The 25727-nt window shown below is 38.6% G+C and overlaps 1 protein-coding gene across 2 annotated transcripts in view; it reads left to right on the top strand.

The window, feature by feature from the left end:
- Positions 1–23128, top strand: part of cry2 (cryptochrome circadian regulator 2) — a 40868-nt gene extending 17740 nt beyond the window's left edge. Inside the window, exons 3-14 of one of the 2 annotated variants that reach the window (XM_061722177.1) lie at positions 3442–3584; positions 5739–5923; positions 8110–8198; positions 9292–9432; positions 11137–11262; positions 12980–13165; positions 13241–13392; positions 15153–15355; positions 18913–18993; positions 19075–19185; positions 19216–19547; positions 21176–23128. In XM_061722177.1, the coding sequence (XP_061578161.1) occupies positions 3442–3584; positions 5739–5923; positions 8110–8198; positions 9292–9432; positions 11137–11262; positions 12980–13165; positions 13241–13392; positions 15153–15355; positions 18913–18993; positions 19075–19185; positions 19216–19541 (1743 nt within the window). In that variant the 3' untranslated portion in view covers positions 19542–19547; positions 21176–23128. Of the gene's footprint in view, positions 1–3441; positions 3585–5738; positions 5924–8109; positions 8199–9291; positions 9433–11136; positions 11263–12979; positions 13166–13240; positions 13393–15152; positions 15356–18912; positions 18994–19074; positions 19548–21175 lie in introns of both variants that reach the window. The other variant, XM_061722176.1, reaches the window with a different exon arrangement.
- The last annotated feature ends 2599 nt before the right edge of the window (positions 23129–25727 follow it).

Below are 25727 nucleotides of genomic sequence, written 5' to 3'. Positions count from 1 at the left end.
ATCTCCACAATAATCCTAAGTTTTCCATCATTCCAAATCGTCTAAGTTTTTCCTTCATCCGTGGACTTGAAGAAAACACAGGAGTCAAAGTTTCGGCTGGCATTCGTCCAACAAATACTGTGGAGGTCCTTTATTCCAAAAAAAGTACAAGACGTCCACAGGAGAGCATCGCATGTTCCGCGGTCCAAGGAAAACTCTGAAATTTTTATCTCCGGAACATGGCTTTTATAGGCAGATAAGAGACATATGACAATAAATGCATTATTTTCTCTTTTACGATTCTACACATCTGTTCAGCAACTTCTTTGAAGTTCTTTCTTTGCATCCTTATCATCACTAGAAAACTGCCGCTTAGGAAAATGAGGCTTCTTTGCTCATTTACTATAATCATTCATTATTTTGCCTCTTTGCCACAGTTGCTCAAGGCCATTGGCTTGCAAGTGCAGCGGACTTCCCCCTCCCTTACCCGTGTGTTTGTGTCCGGCCAGTGTTTTTTTCCACTCTCTCTGTCTCTCTCTCCACTCTCAATATTAGTCTTAGTTAAATGTTTTACTTAGGTGTTAGATGATTATAAAATATTCACATAATTATATAAAAATATCCTCAACACTTTCTCCTGTTTTTAATAGTGAAATTTGAATGGTTAAAGAAAACATCTGTGTATTATTCTGTGTGTGGGAGGGAAAACTTCATAAAAAATAAGGATGGAAACATTAAAGCTGAATGTGGCCATCACAGGTGTGTGGCAATTAGCATTTATAAACTCCAGGGTATGTGGTGAACCCAGGAACATGCAAGATGTAAACCAAACCAGCTCAGCTGGCCACTAACACTCCTGACTAGAAGATTCTCTCTGTGTAGCTTGTATATCTCCAAGAACCCACAAGACGGGTTGCTAAATATAATAAATAAACAAGTAAGCTTTTGCGAATGTTATGTGAGGAGCTTTCTTTTTATAAATAGATGCAGCTATGGTGTGCAAACACCTACGCTGTGTTTCTGTATGTGAGCATCCTGATGACATGTGGACCTAAACTGAGCAGCCTGGAAGCAGCTTTGATTACACCTCTGATTCCTTTGACACTTTTGGGGTGTCAATGTCTGTTTGTGCGACATCCTTCTATCACAATCCTGTAAGATACAACACAAAAAATCAAGTTGTGGGACTCGCTTAAAGGTTATTCCATAGAATCCCTGAAAGCCTTTTTTAAAATTTTTATTTATTTTTTTTATTATTATTAGGGCATTTATTTTATTTTAGAGTTTTTATACCAATAAGATACTATGGTTTCCATGGAGACTCTTTATGTCCTTGCTCTCATGGGTAGCCTTGCCGTTATTTTAGTGTTGCTATCTTGCAAAATCAGCTTGTAGATAATTTTAGATAAATTCCAGATTAAATAACACAACAAAATGAACTTAGACATTTGCCCTTGTACAAATTGATCAAATTTTGATTCTTTCTGAACATGCATTGGTCTCAATGTTGTGAGGACATACAAACGTCCTGTATCATGCATTTCTAATCACTATTCATGATCGAGCACCACAGTAGGGTTGTTTTACTCCGATAGCAACTCAGAAACTCTTTGCATTTGTTAGATTCGTATTTCCTTGTGTACCAGTTTGGCCAAACAAGCTGCTTCGGAGCAGCCTCTGGAGGACTTTTTGCCATCATCTTGCCATCATGACTCATATTCCACTTTCCCCCAAAAATCCACTGGATTCATGTTATTTCCAAGTCTCCGTATCAAAATTATGATTGATATAATTATGATGATATGATTATATAAATAATAATAATAATACATTTTATTTGTTAGGCGCCTTTCATGGCACTCAAGGTCGCCGTACAACAATCAAAATATAAAACACAATTTAAACGGAGATCACCGAGTTACCCGCATGTCGGCCTGAGCCCTGGTTCTCTGTACGCTGAACACAGTTGAACTCTTAGACGTTCTTTCCTTTACTCTAGTTTTGAAGAATATTGTTTTTAAATGTTTGAACTGCAAAGCTGTCATGCTGTTGTTGTGTTACATAAATGTGTCATATTTAAGATGTTGAAAGAGCCAGAAAACAAGAGATGCCTTTCTCTGGAAACCAATGTGAGGATCAGCTTCTTAAATGATAACAATAAAGTGAATCAGTCTGGATTCATGCTGAAAGACCTGCGTTAGCTCGTCTTTCTTTCTTTTTTGGATGATTATAGCGCCTGCACAAGCACACATGGACGTATCTCACAGGAGAATGTTGTTGTAAACTTCTCAGGCTGAAAAAGGACTTCAAACGTTTTCAGTTCGTGGCATTGCCGTAACCATGGATTGGCTTACAGAGCACAGATATTGACGGTACGATTAATCTCTTGGCTCTTACTGTGAAATAAATCATAAATTGTGAGTTGACCCGTTTTTGTGCATGTTGATCAAAACCTCCGGGCATGTGCTCAGATTTCCCTCATGTGTTTTAATAGTTAGTAGGAGAAGCAGCGGTCGCCAGAACCAGTTATACAGATGACCAGATTGTAGTTTCTTTCTTAAGGGTTTGACCAGCTGCAGGCTGTGTCTTCTACTAGCTTTACCCATAGTCTCTTAAGGATTACGTTTATCTGAAAATACTGTATGGTTTTTGTTTTATTTTACGTGTTGCACAAACTTCAGATAGAAGACATGCTTCCCTTTGAATATATCATCCTGAAGTGCTGAGGGAAGAAGTGATCTGTCAGGAAAAGGAGAAGCATTTTTGGAAATAAATCCAGTTTAAATCCTGAAAATATTAAAGGATATATATTTTTATAATGGTTTTTTAATTTCCTGTATTTTCAAGTCATTTTTGTATTTTTTTTTATTTATCCTTTTATTTATCCAGGAAAGTCCCATTGAGATACAATATCTAAGTAATAAGTAACTTTACAAAAAAATAAAAACATATCAAAACAAGAAAAAAAAAAAATATTAATAAAACATACAAGGATCAGAAAGCTAAAAAGAATTCATGACAAATAATGGCACTTGATTAAAAACAATGACATTGTTCTGTGAAAACTGATTTTAATATATGTTTGAACATGTTAAGAGAGGGTAAATATTTCAAGTTGAGTATGTGTTGTAGCTCATTCCAAGCTTGCGGTGCATAAAAGGAAAAGGCTGATTTACCCAACTAAGTAAGTAATAGTAGCAAGTAATATTTTAATAAATTGGATATGTACAGCGGTAGTTTACCCAGTAATGCTTGACTCAGTGAAGTCCATTCAACCATTTGAATGTATTTATATTGTAAATTTTAAGACATTTTGACATTTTTTACGGGTACATGGGTGCTGCCTTTTCCTTCAGATGCACCACAGCTTGAATGGACATCTGTCATGAACTGATGCAAGGCCACATGTTTCGAAACAACACACGAAAGTGCACCACCATGACACTTTCTTTTCTGCTACAGGAGTGGAACGTGACCAGACTGACATTCGAATACGACCCTGAACCTTATGGGAAGGAGAGGGACGGCGCCATCATCAAAGTGGCCCAAGAGTTCGGAGTGGAGACCATCGTCAGAAATTCACACACACTCTACAACCTGGACAGGTTTGTATTTCCTCAGTCAGCGTCCCGTTACGTTTGTGCACCTGAACTCTCTTTAGTCATTTAACCTTAATATCTGTGGATATTACAGCTTATCTGTGCTCATGTTTTTGATCTTAAGAAGATCAACAGTGGTGGCTTTTAAAGATTTACTAATGCAACAGAACTGAGTAAAAAAGCAATCACTGGAAGATGAACAAAAACTGAGTCTGAATGCTTTTATCCTTCAAAAGATGTTATTCTCTTTCTCACAACAACTTCTCAGAGGGTTCAGTATAAGAATGTATTTGCTGTTTAGAAGGTCTGAGGAGCTGTAGAGCAGTGACATGTAGCATATTCAACCTCTTCTATACATATCCTTTTTGTCATGGATATTGAGCAAAATTGGGACCATATTTTGTTAATTTACAAAAAAAAAAGAAGGAAAAGTGAAGAGAAAGTCAGGGTTTCATCAAAACAAGAGACGATTGAGAACATCAGATCATTGTTCCATTGTTTCCATCATGGGAGAAGAAGTTGAGTTGGTGGAGGAATGTAAATGCCTGGAGATGGACCACTGTTGCTGTTTATAAGAAAGGACAGAGCAGACTTCCCAAGGAAACTTAGCTCCCACTGTGCTTGCAGCAAGATGTTGGACATCTTCTATAAGTCAGTAAATCTGTCTGGAGCGTGCAGCCTCACCACTGACTAAGAGCAGCTGAACAAACTGATACGTAAAGCTTGCTCCGTTCTGGAGCCTCTGGATCTGATCGTGCAAAGGAGAATACTTGATAAAATAAAGATCATGGACAACCCTGTGCATCCTCTTCACAACACAGTGATTCAGCAATACATTCAGCCTACAGCAATAACCCTCTATAATGACTCTTTGAAGAGACCTAAATGAAATAAATACCGCAACAATTCATTTAAAGTGGTATTTGAATTGAATAACATTAGTTTTTGGTCCCAAAGAGTGTTTTTAAGTTGTTTTTTTAAAAAGAATATTAATTTCAAATCATCAGATTTCATAAATGCATGTATAATATAGACCTGGGCTGTGACTTGTACATGAATTTCTCCGTAGGCGTAGGCGTAGGGATCAGTGCTGCGTCATCCAGCTGTTACATAATGGTTTGAATCTCATTTGTGTGCATGTGTGTGTGCATGTGTGTGTCAGAGCAGAGTGGGCAGGGCCGAGCGAGGCTCACTGTGCAGTCATTGTGGGAGTGATGTAAAGTGTAAGGAGACTCATCACCTCAGGACTGAAAATGATGCAACTAGTGACAGAAATGGACAGAAATGAGATTTATCTCTGCAATATTGTACTCTGGTGGTACCAGAACAATAGATACTGGTCAGAACCCATCCTATCAGCAGCTGATTTAACACTGTTTTATATTTTTAACGAAAAGTTAAAACTGATTTTATATTGAAAATGGTTGTTTACTGTAAAAGGATTATGGATTAATCCTTTGTCTTCTCAATTTGGAACCTCAAACCGAAATAACAAGCTTTTGTTTTATATTTCAGAACATGAAGTCATAATGTTGATTTAACTTTAACAATAGATTTAACTGCAATTTCAAAAGAATAACAATTTGACACTACAGGACTGTCTCAGAAAATTAGAATATTGTGATTTTCTGTAATGCAATTAAAAAAACAAAAATGTCATACATTCTGGATTCATTACAAATCAACTGAAATATTGCAAGCCTTTTATTATTTTAATATTGCTGATCATGGCTTACAGCTTAAAAAAACTCAAATATCCTATCTCAAGAAATTAGAATATTCTGGGAATCTTAATCTTAAACTGTAAGCCATGATCAGCAATATTAAAATAATAAAAGGCTTGCAATATTTCAGTTGATTTGTAATGAATCCAGAATGTATGACATTTTTGTTTTTTTAATTGCATTACAGAAAATAAAGAACTTTATCACAATATTCTAATTTTCTGAGACAGTCCTGTATGCTTTTATCTTGCCTGTGACTGAGGATTGAAGGTTCAAAAATGACTACTTTTTAGATAGTTTTTTCATTTTACTCAAACATCATATAAAGGGTTAAATCATGGTTTTGTGATGCATTTGTTTGCTTCAATAATACAAAATCTCATGCATACAATAGATGATAAGCAGTCTGTTTTGAATTTGTTTCTTGTGGCTGCAGGATAATCGAGATGAACAACAACAGTCCTCCACTGACCTTTAAGCGCTTTCAGACGATTGTGAGCAGATTGGAGTTACCAAGGAGACCACTGGCTTCCATCAGCCAACAACAGATGGAGAGATGTCGCACGAAAATAGCCGAGAACCACGACCAGCTTTACAGTATACCTACACTGGAAGAACTAGGTACGCATCACTGTGCTGGTTATTACATTGTCAGGCAAAGATTTGGAGAACGCTTAAGTGTTCTGAGATCATCTACAGAGACCGAAAATAAAGGAGATGGATTTCTAAAAGCTGCCTCACATATTCTCAGACGAAAGATCTGAACAGTTTTTGTTAAATGTCAACATCACAACTTCTGTATATTTGTCACATGCTAGAAAAAGCAACAATCTTTTCTTTTGATTTATTTAAAACTATACAATTATGAACCCAAAATGACTTCCAATCTTGGAATAAATACATTTAACTTTTAAGATTTAAAATAAATTATGAATAATACAACTTTCAAAATATCTAAATAATAAGCACATATGAAGAAAACCAGTAAGTAGAACTGTGCTTGGGATTCATTTGTATTCATCATGTGGATGAACAGAGGCTTTTTAACTTTACTTTTTATTTTACTTATTCTTACTGGTGTGAAACATCCAGCCTCTGTTGAGTTTTTCCACTAGGTGAGATACTGCAGGAAAACAGATGCTGCTAGAGTTGTCTGCTTATCATTTTTAAATTGTCTGCATGTTGTCAGACAGCTGCCTGCCGTCACGTGTTTAGTTTAGTTTATTTATTTAGCAATATAAGACAAATTGAACAATAAATGTAAAAACATTGAAATAACATGCAAGGAAAGGAAGAAGTCTGGTGGCTTATATAGAATCCTTTCCATATATGAATAAAAAACAAAACAAAAGTTACACATGGGGGAGTAAAAAAACACAAAAGAAAATGTAACTCAGATTAAATAATAAACACTACAAAGATGAAACAATAAGAAAGTTCTTTAAATGTTTTTTGAATATTGGCAAAGATGGTGATGATTTAAGAGATTTATTGAGTGAATTCCACAAGTGGGGGCCTCTGAAAGTGATGAAAGATTGATGTTTGCATGTTCTACAAAACAGTAAATTAAAATCTTCTTTTTGCCTTGTGGCATAATAATCAATATCGGAATTAACACAAAAGAAATTATGAAAAGAAGAAGGAAGATTTTGTATATAATTTTTAAATTTGAACATAAATAAACATGTTTGAAAAATGTTAATTTTATCGACGGATAATGATGAATATTTAATGAAAAGGGGAACAGATGGCTCATATCTGTTTGCATGTGATATCATTCTGAGAAACCTTTTTTTAATTAACAGTAATTTATTAATATATGTTGAATGTGTCAAAGCCCAAACAATGTTGCAGTAATTAAGATGAGGGAAGATTAAGCTAAAATAGAGAGTTAAATGGGAGGAAGGAAGAACAAAAGGACAAACTTTTCTCAAAATACCAAGCATCTTCATAGATTTCATGCATACAGTATCAATATGTTGTTTCCAATTTAAACCAGTACATTGACCAGTCCAGTACGTGCAGCTCACAGTCAAAGCCACAAACGTCTCCCTTAAAGACATTGGAATATATCAGTTGTGCTATCATGACCCATAGACAACTGTTTAAACAGTTTTGGGAACATTTCTTATGGAAATGTGCTTTTGACAGCACTTGTGGATTTATCTGTCTGAAGAGAGCTGTTGGGGCTTGGTGTGCATTGCCATAAACTACAAATTTAATAAATAAAATAGCTTAATCACTGAGTCCTACCACATGCACATTCACCCTGCCAGTATTCAGTTTCACCTCATCCTAAAAATATTTCCTGGATCTGCTGTTTGTGGTGTAGAGCCAGAATCTAACTCCTTAAGCCAGAAGGGCACGTATACGGAAAAGGAAAAACAAAATATACACATTTCTGCGTTTATTATTAATTGGGTCTGTTTTTGTCCTCCATATACATTACAGTTGTCTTCAGAATATAAAATAAGCTAACATATATTACACCAGAAAAAAAGTGCACACAGATGTCCAAGTCATTGTTCCCAGCACTTCTGAAAATACAGTTGAACCGACGGTTACTGTCACCAGCACTTTTCAAAAGAAATTACATTTTTCACAATCTCTTTCATGGTTGTTTGCAATGGAAGTGTTTAATTTTATTTGTAACATGTACAATGATGATAAAGAAGAGCTTCTTCTATCCACTTCTGACAGAGAAGCTAAACAGGACTTTGTTTCCTCCATGCAGTAGAAACTAGTTGGATTCATTGAATAGCAGCTGCTTTGTATTTCTGATTACTAGCGTCTGTACTTGTGTCCAGGTTTCAGGACGGAGGGTTTACCTCCAGCTGTGTTTCGGGGAGGAGAGTCGGAGGCCTTGGACAGACTCAACAAACACCTGGACAAGAAGGTACACAATAGGGCTGGGGATCGATTCAAATATCAAGAATCGATTCGATTCCGATTCTTTAGCTTCAGAATCGATTATCACGATCCGATCCGATTCGATCCGATATTGATTTAGGTTACTGTTAATAAAACTGTTTTTTGAGCTGTTGCATGAATTATATGACTGTGTAGTTATGCAACATATTAATACTAGTATTATATTGAGATTCAACAGCAAGTATTGGCAGCTAATGATGCTGTAAGGACCAATCAGCTCCCAGAATTCTGATAGAACTGCTTTCAGAAACATCATGTGGGTCAGAATTACCAAACAGATCCAGGGCAGCAAACAGAGGACGAAAGAAATCGCTTTTATTTTTTCCCCATTTATGAGAATTTGGTTTTTAACATTTATGCAAATGTAACCCCAAGACAGTATATAAAGCAAAGAAATATAGACAATGTATGCAATTATAACTGAAAACTTTAATGTTTTCATACCTTTAAACATATTTAAAGGCAAAAACATGGCACCAGTTATTCTCGTGTCCAACAAAATATTCCTTTTTTGGGCATAAACAAAAAAGTACCAAAAGTTGTAATGTAATGATGAAAAAAAATATATATATATATAAATATATATATATTCTTTTTTTTTTATAAATCGATCTTTAGACATATGAATCGATTTTTAGGAATTAATATGAGAATCGATTTAAAATCGGAGAATCGATTTTTTCAACACAGGCCTGGTACACAACATGCTGCCCTGTCAGTGGTTAAGTTTAGGGTATTCTTATTTTGTTCTAATTTTGAGGGGAAATTGTAACTATTGCACAGTTTTATATTAGGTTTCCCAAGGTGCATCTGTACAAATGACAAGACTTTAGGAACAATGTCTGAGACCAAAGCGATGAAGTTTGACATGATGGGCAGCACCACGGTTAGAGAGAACCAAATGCAGTATATTAGCACAGTCACATCATAATAATGGTCAAGTACAGTGGTGAGAACATCAAGAAATGTATGACGGTAGTTGAAGTGACTTTTTCACATGATTGTAGTTGATCATGACAACTGTGCTGACTATTTCCTCTCCGTGTATGTCTGTTCAGGTGTGGGTGGCCAGCGTGGAACACACTAAGATCAACACGTGCTCTCTGTATGCCAGTCCTACGGGTCTTAGTCCCTACCTGAGGTTTGGCTGTCTGTCCTGCAGAGTTTTGTACTACAACCTCAGAGAACTCTACATGAAGGTACTGAGCACACCTGCTGAAAAGCAGTTTAACTAATTCCTAATAATGTCTGGTCTTCTTTTTTTTTTTTTTTTTGCGCATTAATTTAAAAACAAAAATCGGAATTATTTTATATCTTTGGAAAACTATGCCTGTGAAACTTTGAGATGTTTTCCAGTAACCAGATACAAGGTGTTATAATTTAACTTAACTTGTTTTTCATCTTTGAGTTTAATAATTATCATGCGATATCTTTTAAAACTGTAAATTTGCAAATAATGTCGAGACAAATCGAAGAGTTCAAATACTCAAATCTATGTTTTAATTTCTTTTATTGATATTTTAATATATTTGAATGTGTTTTTAGTGTTGTATTTTTATTGTATTTATTCATTGATCTATTGTGTTTAATGCTGTGAAGCACTTTGGTTATCTTTAGGTTGTTGAAATGTGCTACAGAGAAAAAGGTTGATTTATTTGATCTGTGAATTATACGATCAATATATCAATATATGGTTTTATATCTGAGCAGACAAGAATCACATGTGGCGTTCCCCAAGGTTCCATCCTGGGACCTCTTCTGTTTAGCATCGACATGCTCCAACTGGCACAGATTATAAAGAACAACAAAACAAACTACCCCAGCTATGCAGATGACACACAGATATATATTACAATGTCACCAGGAGACCGAGGCCCTGTACAGGCTCTTGGTTAATGCATTGAAGAAATTAATGACTAGATGTGCCACAACTTCTCCAGTTAAACAAAAACAAAATTAAAGTTATTGTCTTTGGAGCCAAAGAGAAAATATAACAGGTCACCACAGAGCTTTAATCTATACACCCAAAAACCACCAACCGGGCCAGACATCTGGGGGTAGTGATGGACTCGGGCCTAAATTTGGGGAAACACATTAAGGCAATAACAAAGTCAGCCTTCTATCACCTTAAGAATATATCAAGGTTAAAAGATCTGATGTCTCAGCACGAACTGGAGACACTAGTCCAGCATTCATCTTTAGGAGGCTTGATTATTGTAACAGCATTTTTACAGGTTTACCTAGAAAGTTAGTTATACAACTGCAGCTCATCCAGAACTCTGCTGCTCCAGTCCTCAGGCTAAAAAAGACTAAAAAAGTGGACCACATCAGTCCAGCTCTGAGGTCTTTACACTGGCTGCCTGTCCATCAGAGGACAGACTCTAAAGTTCTGATGCTGCTCTATAAAGATCTGAATGGTTTAGAACCAAAATACACCAGTGACCTCCTGACCCAGGATGAACCTTCCAGACCCCTCAGGTCACCTGGATCTGTTTTTTGTATCAGTTCCCAGAGTCAGAACCAGACCTGGAGAAGCTGCATTCAGCTTCTATGCTCCACATGTCTGGAACAAACTCCCAGAAAGCCTCAGATCCTCTGCAACACTCGGTGTATTGATGTCCAGGTTGAAGACTCACCTGTTGTCAGCTACTTTTGAGTAAAACTGTAAATCTGCAATTCCAAAACTTACTCATAGTTTTAACTACTGATTTGATCTATTGTTCTTATATATTTCTTTTTTGTTAACATTTTAAATCATGCTTTTTATTTATGTTTTAATTTCTTTTAAAGCACTTTGAATCACCTTGTTGTTGAATGGTGCTGTAGAAATAAACTCCAAGAAATATCTTGTGCTGGCTGTTGTTGTACCACCTTCTCCTGTGTTTTCCTCCCGTCTCTCTCAGCTCCGTAAGCGCTGCAGTCCTCCTCTGTCCCTGTTCGGACAGCTTTTATGGAGGGAGTTCTTCTACACCGCCGCCACCAACAACCCAAACTTTGATCGCATGGAGGCAAACCCTATCTGTGTCCAGGTGAACAAGCCCTTTATAACGTGTTTCCCTTTCACCCTTTCTCACATATGCACATGCATACATGCACACAGCACTGGACTAGCAATCCTACAATTATAGTGAGCAGTTGTCCTTCAGTGCTTTGCCTTTTAGTTAGATGGGATCAAATCACTGGGCTTCCAGTTGAAGAAGAAATGACTGTACCTTCTGGGGCTGTAACAGATAATGGATGATTTGTGGTCTGTGCGGATCACTGCTTCTGATGAAAGGAAAAACAAAAGTTTAGCCCAGCAGCGTGGCTGTTGAGTGCCTAGATGGGACTCGTTGCAGAGCAGGTGGACCTTAAGAAATCTTCTTACGTCATTTAAGTCACCAGTTGGGAGAACATTAGCTTCTCTTTTGAGATGATATGTCTGTAATTGGTGCATAAAAGCATCAAAAACCTTATATGGGAGCGTAAATCACATGTCAAGTTTTTTATTCTTTTATTTAAGGGTGGCTGCAATACCACACAAGAAAACCATTTGAACATGGCTTTACGTTGCGCATGGCAACTCAAGAATAAACATCATCCCACTGCGTCACTGACAGGACAAAAGCCTAAGAAATGTAATCCGATCCGCGGATCGAAAATATGCTGCGATCCAGCCAAAAAACACACTTCTCACACACGAGGAAGAAAGGAGATGGGAGGGGGAGGTCAGTGATAACAACAACCGTGAGAGAGAGAGCATAAAATGTCAGCGGTGTGGCAATACTTTAAAGTAAAGGATGAACAAACTAGAGCCCTGCTGTTTTCTTCATCCCGCTCCCGTTGAATTTGTGACCATTACCACCCGCACCCGCAACGTGTGTGTTACACTCCTGCCCGCTCCTGCAGTGTTTATATCCACTCCTGCCCGCTCCTAAAAAACTCTGAGAATTCATGCCCACATAATAATAGAGATGCATTGATTTAGTGTCTTCTCCCGTCCCGCAAGAGAAATGTCCAGACAAATCTATCTGATTTAATGTTAACACGATCATTGTGGAGTTTGATGGATAATTGACAGTTCATAGGTCACCTGACTGAAAGTTAGAAGCAAATCCATCATTGTCATCATTGCACACGTTCCGCGCACGCATCAATTATGTGATTGATAGGCTGTGAGTGGCTCAAATAACACTAATAAATAACAAAAAAATAAACAAAGTTAACGAATGAAAATAATTAAATTAACAAATGAATCACTTGGCCATTATATTGCAGTAGAATTTATCTGACTTTGGAAGTCATGGGTTTTATTAATGGTATGAGATGTCAAACAAAGCTTACTTTTAGTAAATTTGTTTTTAAATTTGCTTGATCTTTTTATATTGGCTTTTTCATGTTGAGATATTATTTATTTCATTTAATGCTACTGCCTATTTTATGTTAAAATCATTAAATATTTAATAAATGGCTCATGTTTTGTCATAATAAACTACTGGTGTGGACGATTCATCTCAGGAAGTACGTTATTCTCATTCTGAGTAATTTCACTTTATCAAGCTTTTTCTATTTTTCCACACTACAAAATAAGTACTAAAAAAAGTGAACCTGTTGGTCAGAACAGAGTGATAGAAATACGCGCTGGTATCGGATCGGTACTAGGGCTGTGGTATCGGATCGCAAGTGAAAAAGTTGGATCCCAGCATCCCTAACAAAGACGATGTAGATAGATGTAGATAAAGGGGGTCTCATGCATTTGTTTTCCAGATCCCGTGGGATCAGAACCCAGAGGCCTTGGCCAAGTGGGCCGAGGGCCGGACCGGTTACCCCTGGATCGACGCCATCATGACGCAGCTGAGGCAGGAGGGCTGGATCCACCACCTGGCCCGGCACGCCGTGGCCTGCTTTCTCACAAGAGGAGACCTGTGGATCAGTTGGGAGAGCGGCATGAAGGTATGACTTATTTCTCACGGTTCCTCCCAGGCAGAGTGACGGTGCTTTATTGTGTGTGCGTCCATGTTCCTGCAGGTGTTTGAGGAGCTGCTGCTGGATGCTGACTGGAGTGTGAACGCTGGCAGCTGGATGTGGTTGTCCTGCAGTGCCTTCTTCCAGCAGTTCTTTCACTGCTACTGCCCCGTTGGCTTTGGGAGGAGAACTGACCCATCGGGAGATTACATCAGGTATCTTCTACCCAGTACTGGAAATGAGGGGGGATGAGGGGGGATGGCACCCCCCCCCTGAAATAACAACAGTCAAAATCATCCCCCCTGTAAAACTGCTATCCCTCCTTTCCATCCCTAATGTCATTTCATCAATGAATGTGGTTTTACTGCTATTTCAACATTTAGAGTCATCACCAGAAAAATAACTTATTTGACAATTTTCACCTGTTTCAAGTAAATTTTCACTTGAAATAAGTAGGAAAATCTACTTGAAACAGGTGAAAATTGTTGTTTTTTCCAGTGATGAGTCTTGTTTTAAGTGTAATGAGATATTTTTACTAAAATGAGACATTTTAACTAGAACTAGGACAAATATTCTTGTTAAGATTGAGTTTTTGCAGTGATTCATTTTACTTATCCTGTGAAGGACAGAGTCATATTGATAAGTTCAGAAAAGTGTTTTTTATTCTTGTGTTTTGATGTATTTGATGTAAGCCCAGTGGATATTTAAAGCTTACAGAAGGCTGCATTTAACTGCTGCTATGTCATTCCTGCAGTATTTCTGCAGGTGTTTTGGTCACTGCATCCCCCCTGATTTGTTTTTTTACAACTCGAGTACTGCTTCTACCGCTCCACTGAACATCCTCTCCATTAGGGATGCAAATTATCGATTATTTCATTAATTGATAGTTGATAACCTTATCGATCGATCAACGATTAGTTGATAAGCGGCGTTTTTCCCCCATCTGAGATACAAACATAATTTTTTTTGCAAAATACAAAGGACATTTTAATGTATTCCTTAATCAAATATTTATTTGATACAAAAGTAACAAAAAGACATTTTTGTACCACAAGGAATATAATATAAAGTTCACTTCAAGGCTATTAGTAGTAGCAGCAGCCATAATAGTGTCATTTGTGTCAAGCAAATTTTAAGTTCTAGTTACGTTTTAAGTTAGAGTTTTGGCAGTGTTCAAAATAAAATGATGAGACCTGCTGTATTGGAGCACATTTTCTTTTAGTTAAAACTGTAGCGGGGACAGATGTTTAGAGAAACCTATGTATGTACCGGGTGAAGGCTGATTTATGGTTCCGCGTTACAACAACGCAGAGCCGCCGCCGTAGGCTACGGCGGCGGCTCTGCGTCGATTTAAGGCGGAACCTTCAGGCTTTAGGGGAACATACCGGAGAACAAACAGAAGAATATAGAGTGGATTAAAAATAAAAGTTAAGCACTGAGCTACATGTGTCTCCCGTCTGGGCCATTGCAGACTCATTGTCTGAGCATGATATTACTAAAACCAAACATATCCGCCGTCTCTTTCTTACTTTATGTGCGCGGCGCGTCGAGTTGTGTCGCATTAAATGTGGTCCGGGCGTAATACCAGCTGGTGAAATTAAACGAAAAAAATAAATAAATAAATAAATAGATTAATTGTAATCGTTAATTTTAATCGGGTAATTTCATAACGGCAATTAATCGAAAATCGATTAATTTTTAACATCCCTACTCTCCATATGAAATCCTTTTATTTTCCATTGGAAGAACTCACCAGATTTTGTCACGTCTAGTTCCAAACTGAACTTGTGGCTGTATTGATAAAACTTACTTTTGAAAACCAACACATCTGTGTCATCACGAGTTTTACACCAGTCTTGGTGGCTGCCGGAGAAGCTAAGGACATAAACTCTGTAATCTGAATGTATATGCTTTTCAGTATAGGCAAAAAAAAAAGGGAACAGTTTTGATGATGCTCCTCTGACTTGTCCTGCAGGCGTTACATCCCCATCCTGAAGGACTACCCAAACCGATACATCTACGAGCCGTGGAACGCCCCCGAGTCCCTGCAGAAAGCAGCGAACTGCGTGGTGGGAGTGGATTACCCTAAACCCATGATCAACCATGCAGAGAGCAGCAGGCTGAACATTGAGCGGATGAAACAAGTCTACCAGCAGCTGTCTCATTACAGAGGACTCAGTAAGTTGTGTTTCATGAAAGAGGATTCAATGAACCTCTACAATTTAACATGATCAAAATAGGAGGTATCACTTTAGCAGATGTTTATCCGATAGAGCTATTGCTAAATTTAGGGAGGGCATCGCTTCTCATCTTACCACAGGGGAACACAGTGAAGCAGTTTAGGGCTGTGACCCGGGTTCTACCTCTGCAGGTGTTGATTTTCTTGTCATTAACACTGCAGATTTGCTGCACTCAGCTTTAGATGCAGTTTCTCCTTTGAGAAAGAGGGTTTTTAACCGTAGGAGCTTAACTCTCTGGTATAATTCACAGATCTGCATCCAAACAAAAAGTGCGTAAAATGGAACTCACTTACTCTTGTAAGCCTGTAGCCTCTTATCTTGCATCGAAAGATAGTCTAATAGTATATAAAAAAGCCATCTGCGAAGCTAGAACAGCTTCATCGTTGATAGGGATTACAAAAGTAACTGACGTTTTCTGTTCAGCACTGTAGCCAGGCTGACAAAGAGTCACAACTCTGTTGAGCTGTGCATTCCTGCAGCTCTCAGTGATGATTTTGAGTTTCTTTAACAGTAAAATCCTCATAATTAAACAGGAAATTAACAAGGTCCACCCGGCAGCGGCTGTGGGCGTTTCTTCACCTTCAGTGACTTCCTTCGGCTCTGACTTGAATCTGGAGTGTTTAGTTCCTATAGACCTCCCTGAGCTGACCTCACTCGTCAATAGAGCTAAATCATCCACGTGTTTGTTAGACCCCATCCCGACTCGACTACTCAAAAATGCTTTTCCTCTTATTGGTACAACAATACTGGACTAGATCAACTTATGTATCCCTAAACTTAATTTCATTTTTTATTCCGATCACGGAAATATGCAAACGGAAAAAACAAACAAGTAAAATAACAACAACAACACAATCATCAACTAAAGCATATTCAGTAACCAAAAGGAGCAGGAAGAAGAAAATCTTATTCTACCTGCCCCTCCCTCAAAACAACATTGAACAATAATAACAGATGGTCTGCAGAATTACAATTACTCAGACCCCGTCCACACGTAGCCGGATATCTGCAGATATCTGCTAAACCGGAGATATTTTCCTACGTTTGGACCTGTCATCCACATGAAAACGCAAATAAACGAAAGTTTAAAAAAACTCCGGGCAAAGTGAAGATTTTTGAAAACTCCGTTTATGTAGATGCGTGTAGACACACACAACCGGAGTTTTGCGTTTTCGAACCTCACATTATGCGCCAAAACAACAACAAATCTGCTCTGACGTGCGACTTTTGTTCACTACAGAACTACAGATGATCCAGCACCTGTTCTCCAAGCTATTTATTAAATAAATGGTCTCTGGTCTTGACACCGTTACACCGACGCGGAGCCTACGCCGTAAGGTACGCGGCGACGCGCACCGTACGGTATAGCCCCCGCGGAGCCCCCGCGGAGCCCCCGCGGAGGAGCCGCGGAGGTGCAGATGATCTACAGGTTTAGAATGCTTATGAATGTGGTCGAAAACGCAGATCTTCGGTTATGTGTGGAAGGGTTTTTTTTTAAAAACGATGTAATGTGGATGCAATTTTTTTTATAAACGGAGGGGGGAAATATTCGTTTTTAAAAATACCCGGCTACGTGTGGACGGGGTCTCAGTTAACATCACAAAGAAAGGAAAACAAAACAATCAAAGATAGATTGTCTCCATACGCATATATTATAAATCTTAACTATTTCATACATACATTGCTATTTTTTTCTCTTTAAATTGTTTTTTAAAAACTGAAATATGTTTATACAGCCCTTTAAATCATCATGTAATGAATTCCATAACTTAATTCCAACAACAGAAACACTCATCTGCTTTAAAGTTGTTCGGGCAAGTAGATGTTTAAAATAAAATTTTCTTCAACTATCTTCATTATTTGAACTGAAAGTAAACATGTATTGTACATTTTCTGGTAATGCTTTACATTTAGCTGTTACATGATTGTGAGTGAACAGTATTCTAAACTTAGAATGTGTACCACAGGTTTTTAAAGTTGGTTTTCAATAATTAAACCTTTAGCCTTTACCCTAGACCAATTTCCAATCTTCCATTTGTATCTGAAATTCTGAAAAAAGGTAGTTGCAAGTCAGTTATGTGACCATCATATATAAATGATCTGTTTTAAGTTTTTCAGTCAGGGTTCAGAATGCATCATAGCACGGGCTCGAGTCACGAATGACCTTCTTATGGCCTCAGATAAGGGATTAATGTCCATACTGGTTCTACTGGACCTCAGTGCTGCTTTTTACACTGTACATAAGCATTTTACTGCACAGGTTAGAGCATGTTGTTGGGATTAAAGGGACAGCTCTACGTTGGTTTAAATCGTGCATATCTGATGGATTACTTGCGTATAAAGCCCAAAACAGCCTAGCTCCGCGATATTTGCAAGACCTAAAGGGACCTCATGTTCTTAAAACGTTTCTGTTTGGTAAAGCCTCTAGTTAGTGTGAACTGTAGTGTGTTAGGGCCAGTAGTCATAGCTGCAGCAATAAAATAAGAATAGCAGAAGACTAAAATAGTTAGTCTCAAACAAAGCTTCGTTGCAGATATGCTGCTATAGACCTACCCTGCAGGGGAACACCAACATGATCCACTGAGCGCTGCCCACTCTCCTCTTCTTCAGATCAACCTTCAGTTATTAATTAGAAGTATTTCATCAGCATAATTGTTCTCCATCGTTCTTGTAGCTTGTTCTGTTGGTCTGCCCCCTCCTTTTCTCTTCTCTACATGTTTGCAGGAGTTTCCAGAGCTACGTGCTGCCCTGCAGTCCCCCCCTCTGACCACCTCACCTCTACATCTACTTATATATTCACCTCTGTACTGCACCAGTTAGCCATTGTGTCTGCGTCCCTCCTCTCTCTGTTTTTCATTATCTCTGTCTGATCTCTCTTTTCCTGCTCTACCCAGCTGGTCTTCAGCAGGAGAATCCCCCCCTCACCTTATGATCCTGGTCCTGATCAAGGTTTCTTCCCTCCTAAAGGGGAGTTTTTCTTGCCACTGTTTGGCTTAAGGTTTTTCTCCCACTAGGGGAGTTTTTACCTGCCATTGTTTATGTAATAATTGCTCGGGGGTTTATGTTCTAGTTTCTGGAAAGCCCCTAAAGACAACTTGTGTTGTAATAGACGCTATATAAATGAAATTGAATTGAACGGAATTCACACTTTTAATATGTCATCACAACTAATCAGCAGTTCTCTTTCATTTAAACAGGCAAGAATAAAATGTGGCATAAACCACCTCAAACATCACCACAAAATGCAATACTAAGGCATGAAGGGCAAGAAACCTCATCTGGAAATACTAGATGAGTCTGTTTTGTTTTAAGAAACTGAAGTGTAGCATGTCATTTTTTAAATCCCTCAGAGAAATGAGAAGTCTGGAACGTTTTGACAGCTTTGTTCTGGATGTTTGGAGGGAAAACAGCATTGAAAAGCTCAGTGTGATCAGAGTTTCAGCTAAGGCAGGAGGTTTTTTTTCCCCTAACTTATGAGGTGCATGTCTGCGTTAGGTCTCCTCGCATCGGTACCGACAATCCAGGAGGAAGCAGAACCACCGATGACGGATGAGTCTCACACCAGCAGTGGTCCTGGTAGGAGGATTGTGTGTTCTCAGACGGATGGAAAGTGCTTAGATTAGATGTGCGTGTTGATTACGGACCTGTGTTTCTCAGACTCTCCTTCCAGAGATGCTGCCGACGGTGAAACGGCCGGATGCTCGATAGCTCCGGATTCCTCCACTTCAGTCCCTCACCCAGACCGGGAGGATGCAGCTCAGAGTCCCACTGCCTCCTCGGCGTCCCACGCTCACCCCGGCTATCCGGCCTGCCCGGCCTTGACCGCCCACATCCCCCCAGCAGGGTCTCAACCCTGCTTTTCGTTCCCCGCCTCGTCCCCGCCGCCAGCTCCGTCCACCGCCGTGACCCAGACCTGTGTAACGGGGTCAGAGAGGAAAGTCATCACACGGAAGGTGCGGCGCAGCCCGAGGCAGCGAGGGCAGCAGTGCTGCCTGCCGGCAGCCCAGAGGGACAAGAGGGAGGAGGATGAGGATGAGGAGGAGGAGAGGATGGAGGAGGACGTGGAGGAAGATGAGGAGATGCTGATGGAGGAGGAGACGGTGGACACAGGACAGCAGCAGTGATACCAGGTGAAAAATACTGGCGTTTGCAATAACCGTCCACATGACTCATACAGACTCAGCAGATGTATAAATGGATAGTTTAGTTTAGTTTATTGTTTTGCACAGTTTTAAAAATATACAGGAAATATCAAATATAAATACTATAGGTGCAGGAAGAGGCAAAAACCCAATGGTCTTATATGAAGTCTCCACCAAAGATATTAAAATTTCATGTTATAAAGAACACAAGATTAACATACAAAAACAAAAAGTATAACTACACAAAAGAGATGGCAAACTAATAATGCAATATATAAATAATAAAGAATAAAGACAAACAAATAAGTGTGTGTGAGTGTGCATGGGATATTGTTTTTACAACTTGTATTGACTCCTGAGCAAATAAGACGATAGAAATGATCATGTCACTATGAGTGAAACACAAAAAAAAAGAACATTGATACATGTACAACATTACATTGGGAAAACAGTTACAAAACAGCAGTCAAGTGGTCCTTCAAACTTCTTTTATAACATTTCAGAGAGGAAAAGCTCTTTGCCAGGTGGGGAAAATCATTCCACAGTTTAGTCCCTAAATCTCATCGAAAATTGACGTCTGCAAGTGAGAAATTTAGAAGGGTGAAGATCTGAGGATTGTCGAGTTGAATAAGAATGAACCTTTGAATTTGATTTAAAGTAAGTCTTGAACTGTCCAAGAATATTCCCTTCACTTGAATTTATCTTATAAATAGCTCAGATAGATGGTTTTTGACTGTAAACGTTTCACTGCAGCGTTGCTCAGTAACCTCTGCACTTCTGCAACAGTTAATTTGGTCTTAAGTAGAAGGTGTACCTGTTCTTACCCGACTGTCACTCTCTCACTCTGCACAGTGCATGTGCCATGATAAAGAAATACACAAACACAAAACAGATTTCCAAAGAATCACCTGTAGCTGTTTAGTTTAATAAGCAAAATGAGGTGTAAGAAGAGTCTGATGACAGTGCAGCTGCAGGCAAGGAAATGCTGCGAAACACTAATTAAAAAACAATGTTTAATTTAGTCATGTACATCTGCTGCAGTGATCCTCTTCACTCCGCAGTGACCTGCAGCTGAACCTTTGGGCTAGTGTTTTTTCACCACGGCATGTATAGTCAGCCTTAACAAGAAAAAGTAAAAGATAATTTAAACTTTCAGGTTTTAAAATGATCTATGCCGTAATAATGTCTTAAAATGAGCACAAAAATACAATTAAGTTGATCTGATCTCAATGATCTGCTTTTTTCAAATGTGCAACAGCGTTTGTGTAACTGAAAACTGTAACAGAGGGGACGAGAGGGAGGAGAGGATGGAGGACGACGTACAGGAAGAGACATGCTCATCTGGGGACTTTTAACAGATCAGAAACCATTATTCACACCCATGTAAACGATAGTGATTTAAGTCTCTGGTGTGACGAAAATGTACAAAGCTGGTGCTTCTTTCTTTCCTCTGCGAGGGAGCACATCCCTCTGAAGCTGGTGCTGGCTTTGGTTCTTCTTTTGCTTAAAACAATTTTATTCCTTGGATCAAACAGGATTCAGCATATTCAAGTAAAGCTTTTGAACAAGTGCCATTGTTTTGTCCATTCCTCTAAGAACACACGTTTTGTCTTCAGGTGGAGTTAAGGAACAAACGTCACCCTGAGGACACCTGGATATGCCAGGAACAGTGGTCTGGATGTTTGGACAGCTTAAATAATTATATGTAGAAGCACCTACAGCACACGACACGAGAAGAGGAATCAGCGCAAAAGCATCTCACTCTCATCAGCTCCAATCAGGACAAAAACGAGTGTTTGAATACAGTCCCTGATTACTGGATGAGAGGAAGGTCACTGACGTGAAACTGTTGCAGATGAGTAGTCTTCTCTCGTACGTGTCCACCTCCGAGACTCACGGCTGGACAGGAAGCAGCACGTTGACTCTCTACTTTTCCTCTGCTTACAAATGACGTCCTGGATGTGTCCCTGTCCCGTCTGTGCACCAGACTCCCTCCTCCGCGTGTGGTCAGGGCCGATCGTCTGCGTCAGTGGAGCTTTTAGTTTTTCACTGCTGCGGTATCGTGTTTGCTGCCGGTTCTTGAAGTGGCTCCCGTGTTTCAGGGACTCCCGGTTCCTCCGCTCCAGCGTAGGGTCATGTTTTACCGCTAGTTTTGATGCACCGCTCCAGCACTAACAACCGCTGATTATTTCTGACGTATTTGAACTTCTGTAGATCAGCTTTGACTGGAACAGCTGGAAGGTTGGAAGCTTCAGACAGTCACATCGGGTTCAGACCTCATCGAACAAAACCAACGCCACCACAACCTGAAAGACGAAGGCGAGCGTTTCTTACCCCTTAGTTTCAGTGATAAATGAAACTAATGTAACAACTTTATCTTGTTTTTTTTTTAAATTAATATTCCAACCTTTTAAGCACAAAACTGAAATTATGGGATACCAGAGGAGATTTGGGGTTTGTTAGCATTTTTATTTTATTTTTTTTAATCAAATGTTTGAGTTTGTTTAGTTTAAGTCACCTGTGAGCTCGAGTGGGAGTGAATAAGCGCTTGTAAAAGAACAAAGCCATAACAAAGTTTAACTTAGACGTAAAGTTTTGTTACCCATTAAACTAAATCTGCAGAAGAAAGTTCACATGTTGACCATGTGTGTTATTTTTTTATTTTTATGTTTCTAAATAAATGTATAAATGTGGTCTGACTGTGACGAACTAGCACAAGCAAAGCTGACATCAGACCTGCTTCCTTCACCTTTTTCTTTCACTGCCGCACAAAGTTATTCTTCTCATTTTTCAAACACCTCTTTAATGTGTTTGTCCTTTTGTATCAATGCAAGTGGTTTGGGTATAAAAACTTAGCAGCAACTGGAACTTGGTTTTTAGTTTTAAATATGTAATCTATACTCCGGGAAAATGTGCCATAAACCTGCCCAAGACCCGGTTTTAAATTATCCACAATGAAGTCGGAGTGAAGTGTAATGTCAGGATCAAGGTCAGAGACAAACTCCCACATTTGGAGGAGCGTCATGACGCTTGCTTGCGTTAGTCCGCACTTCCCTGACGTTGGTCATTCGTTGATTGTAATAAAGTTAATAATGACCTTGCGAGATTCACAGTATTCTCTTTTAGTTTGCAACATCAAGCTCTGGTTTATAATCTTTAGATGTACAAAGTAAGAAGATCTCAAATCATTTTTCTTTTTGATAATCTAAAGGTTTAGCAAAGTGGTGTGGTGTGTGGTTGTCTTTACCAAAGAATGCACTAATAGCGCCCTGACCGTTAAATACAGTCACATTTTATGTCTCCAAACAGAATTATGCGCCATTTGGTTTGTTATCCTTCAGCTGAAGATGATGATAATTTAGTTATCTAATCAAACTGCTTGACTGGTCTTGTTTGAGTAAAGCGTACACACAACTGTGTTATAACGCCATCAAAAATCTGATAACTAAAACGGCTTCAGATGTTTTTTACACCAGAAAATATGTTCAATGTCAATAAAATCCCACTAATAAGAACTGCAAATCTTTTATTTAAGAATACAATTCAGTTTATTATTTTCTGTACTTGGGGGGGAAAAAAAATCAATCACCTGTCAAACGACTGACTGATTGATTGATGTGACTTGAAATATTTTCAACACAATATGGCACTAACTCCCGCTTTAGAAGTCCCTGCTTGGTCACACTCAGGCTTTTGATGGCATCACGCAGCGTGTGTGAGGAACGGTAGCGAAGATATTTTGGTAGGGAAGATTCTGGCGGTTCCTTCGGTTCTGAGGTGACGTGACCCGCGGTCTGAACCCGACGTTGAGCAGATGCAGCTGTTCTGGTTTTGAACACTTGTGTTGATGTTTAAGGCACTTCAGTGTTTTCTTTGTATGTCCTGATGTTAAATGGAAGCACCTGAGTGAAAGTTTGTTAATATGTAAATGTCCACTTTGAATGTTCTGAAAATACATACTATTTTTGCTATAGGAGCAGTATTTTATAGAGAACATGATGTTTTTGTAGACCATGAATTTCATGGGCGGTAGTGCAGCAAGTTGTTGATTAAAACAGTCAAATTAACAACACGACAGTCGTCTTGTCGCTGTGCAGTGATGATGTCTTTGCCATAGTTTCTTTGGTTTTTTTTTTCTGGCAACTAATTATGCTGCTTTTGTGATCTCGGTGTAGAAGGAAAAAAACTCATGCTTTGTTGTGTGCCCCAGATATTTATCACTTTGTATATAAAATATGTAAAACCCTGATTTGTCTGTGTCAATTAAAGGTCTGGGGGAAGAAAAAAAAGTAGATATAGAGTCGCAAAGTCTCAAGGTGTCCACTAGAGGGCAGTAGATTTATGGCGGATCATCAGCTTATTGGTAATCAATATTTACCTTCTCCGCCTGCAGGTGAATAAAGTTTATTAGCAAAGAAGTAAAGACAATCAGAATATTTTCACAAATGTTTGAATCAGTTGTTCAGTATAATGTTTTTGTGGAGACATTTAGCTTCTTATTTGACAGGTTCAAAAGCTTTACAGAGGCACTGACACAAACATTCATACTTTCAATTCCTGATTATATTTTACAGTTGTTTTTCTTATAGAAATATAAGGATATTGCAAGAAATAACTTGTTTTTATTTCTAAACCAGATTTACTCCCCGGTCAGGCTCCACCCACTAATCTGTTTAAATACAAATTGTTTCTAAAGGCTTTTTTGTGCAAGAGGTTCAAGATGACTCGCCAACATTTGTCGTTTGTTTTAATTCATCATTTTATCAATGACATGTCAAACTATCATTTATTTTCATCGTTGGGTCAGATACGAGTCAGCGGCTGGTGCCATTTGATTCCACCACGAATTAAAAAACTGAAAACATGAATCAAACCTTATATGTATATTCTTTCTTTGTTAATATTTTCTGGTAAAAGTGATTATCCGACTTTTTTTTCACGCTGTCCTAACTCCAGTTACTGACTGTATCCCGGACAAAAGTCAGAAATGCTTTAATCCTCTCAAACTGTGACCATCAGTGCAGAAGGAAACAGCCATACTACACTCTGAACTCCAAAAGTGGGATTGTAACATATCTGGAGTTAAACTACATAAAATCACAGTCATTTTGTCAGACATGAAGACAAGAAATGTGAGGTCCTGTGAGTCTGAAGCTTACGCTTGTCACGCTTGAGCTCTGCAGGTTCCTGCACGTGTCCAAAGAATGAGGCTCAGCAGGCCCCGTGTTCTGTCCAAGAGGGAAGATATTTATTTGTTTTGTATGAAATGAGCTTGTTTTCAATAAACCTGCAGAAGGACATGTGACTGAAAACATTTACGGCGTGTTTTTGATTATTTGTTAACTAAAGTGTGTTCCCTACACAGACGACAATCAGCCGAGGAGCTAATAATAATGTTAATAATAATAATAATAATAATGTTAGAGACACATGAGACAGTTTTCACTGCAGAACATTTCTACTGTTGTTTTCAGAAGCTGTTGTTTCAGTAAAACCTCTGAATACATTTTTCACAATTAAATCAAAAATAAACGCTTAAAATCAGAGAAAAACATCAATGTTGGATGCACAGGTTAATAACAATGGGGTTTAAACAGGGCTTAATTTTTTCCTTAAACGAACCTTTTGTGTCACTTCCAAATTTTGCAAATTTTCATATATTTCTATGATGTCAGGTTGGAAAACTATGGTGAAGGGAAACCAGAAAAAACAACAACAATGTCTTTACAAATGTATGAATGTGACAGTAATGAAGCCTGAACTGTTTGCTCATTATAGAGACTGAAAGATGTAAACAACATGTGATGAAGAGACTACAATCAGCATCAGCAAAAATAATTGGTAATGAAACAGATGAAATTTAGCTCAGGTTATTTTATTTAATGCTACATTCACACTGAGCAGATTCAATCACTTTGCCAAATATTATTTATGGATTTGTCAAAGTGAACTGAACATTTACCGTGTTTCCTCCTAACACGGGTGTAAGGGTGGTAGATCTAGCTGGTCTAGTGGGCCTACAGAAATAGACTCAGTACAGTAATGTTTTTTTAAAATGTGATGAACAAGTGAATGCACATGAAGCAGAAAGAGTGAAAGGAAATAATGTGTATGTGGACGCTGCTTCATCCTCACGGGTGGACTGGGACAAGAGCGAGGCTCTGTTGG

Source organism: Cololabis saira, chromosome 5, assembly GCF_033807715.1.
Source record: "Cololabis saira isolate AMF1-May2022 chromosome 5, fColSai1.1, whole genome shotgun sequence".
In the NCBI taxonomy this organism is placed as follows: Eukaryota; Metazoa; Chordata; class Actinopteri; order Beloniformes; family Belonidae; genus Cololabis; species Cololabis saira.
This window is presented reverse-complemented; position numbering and strand designations above follow the sequence as displayed.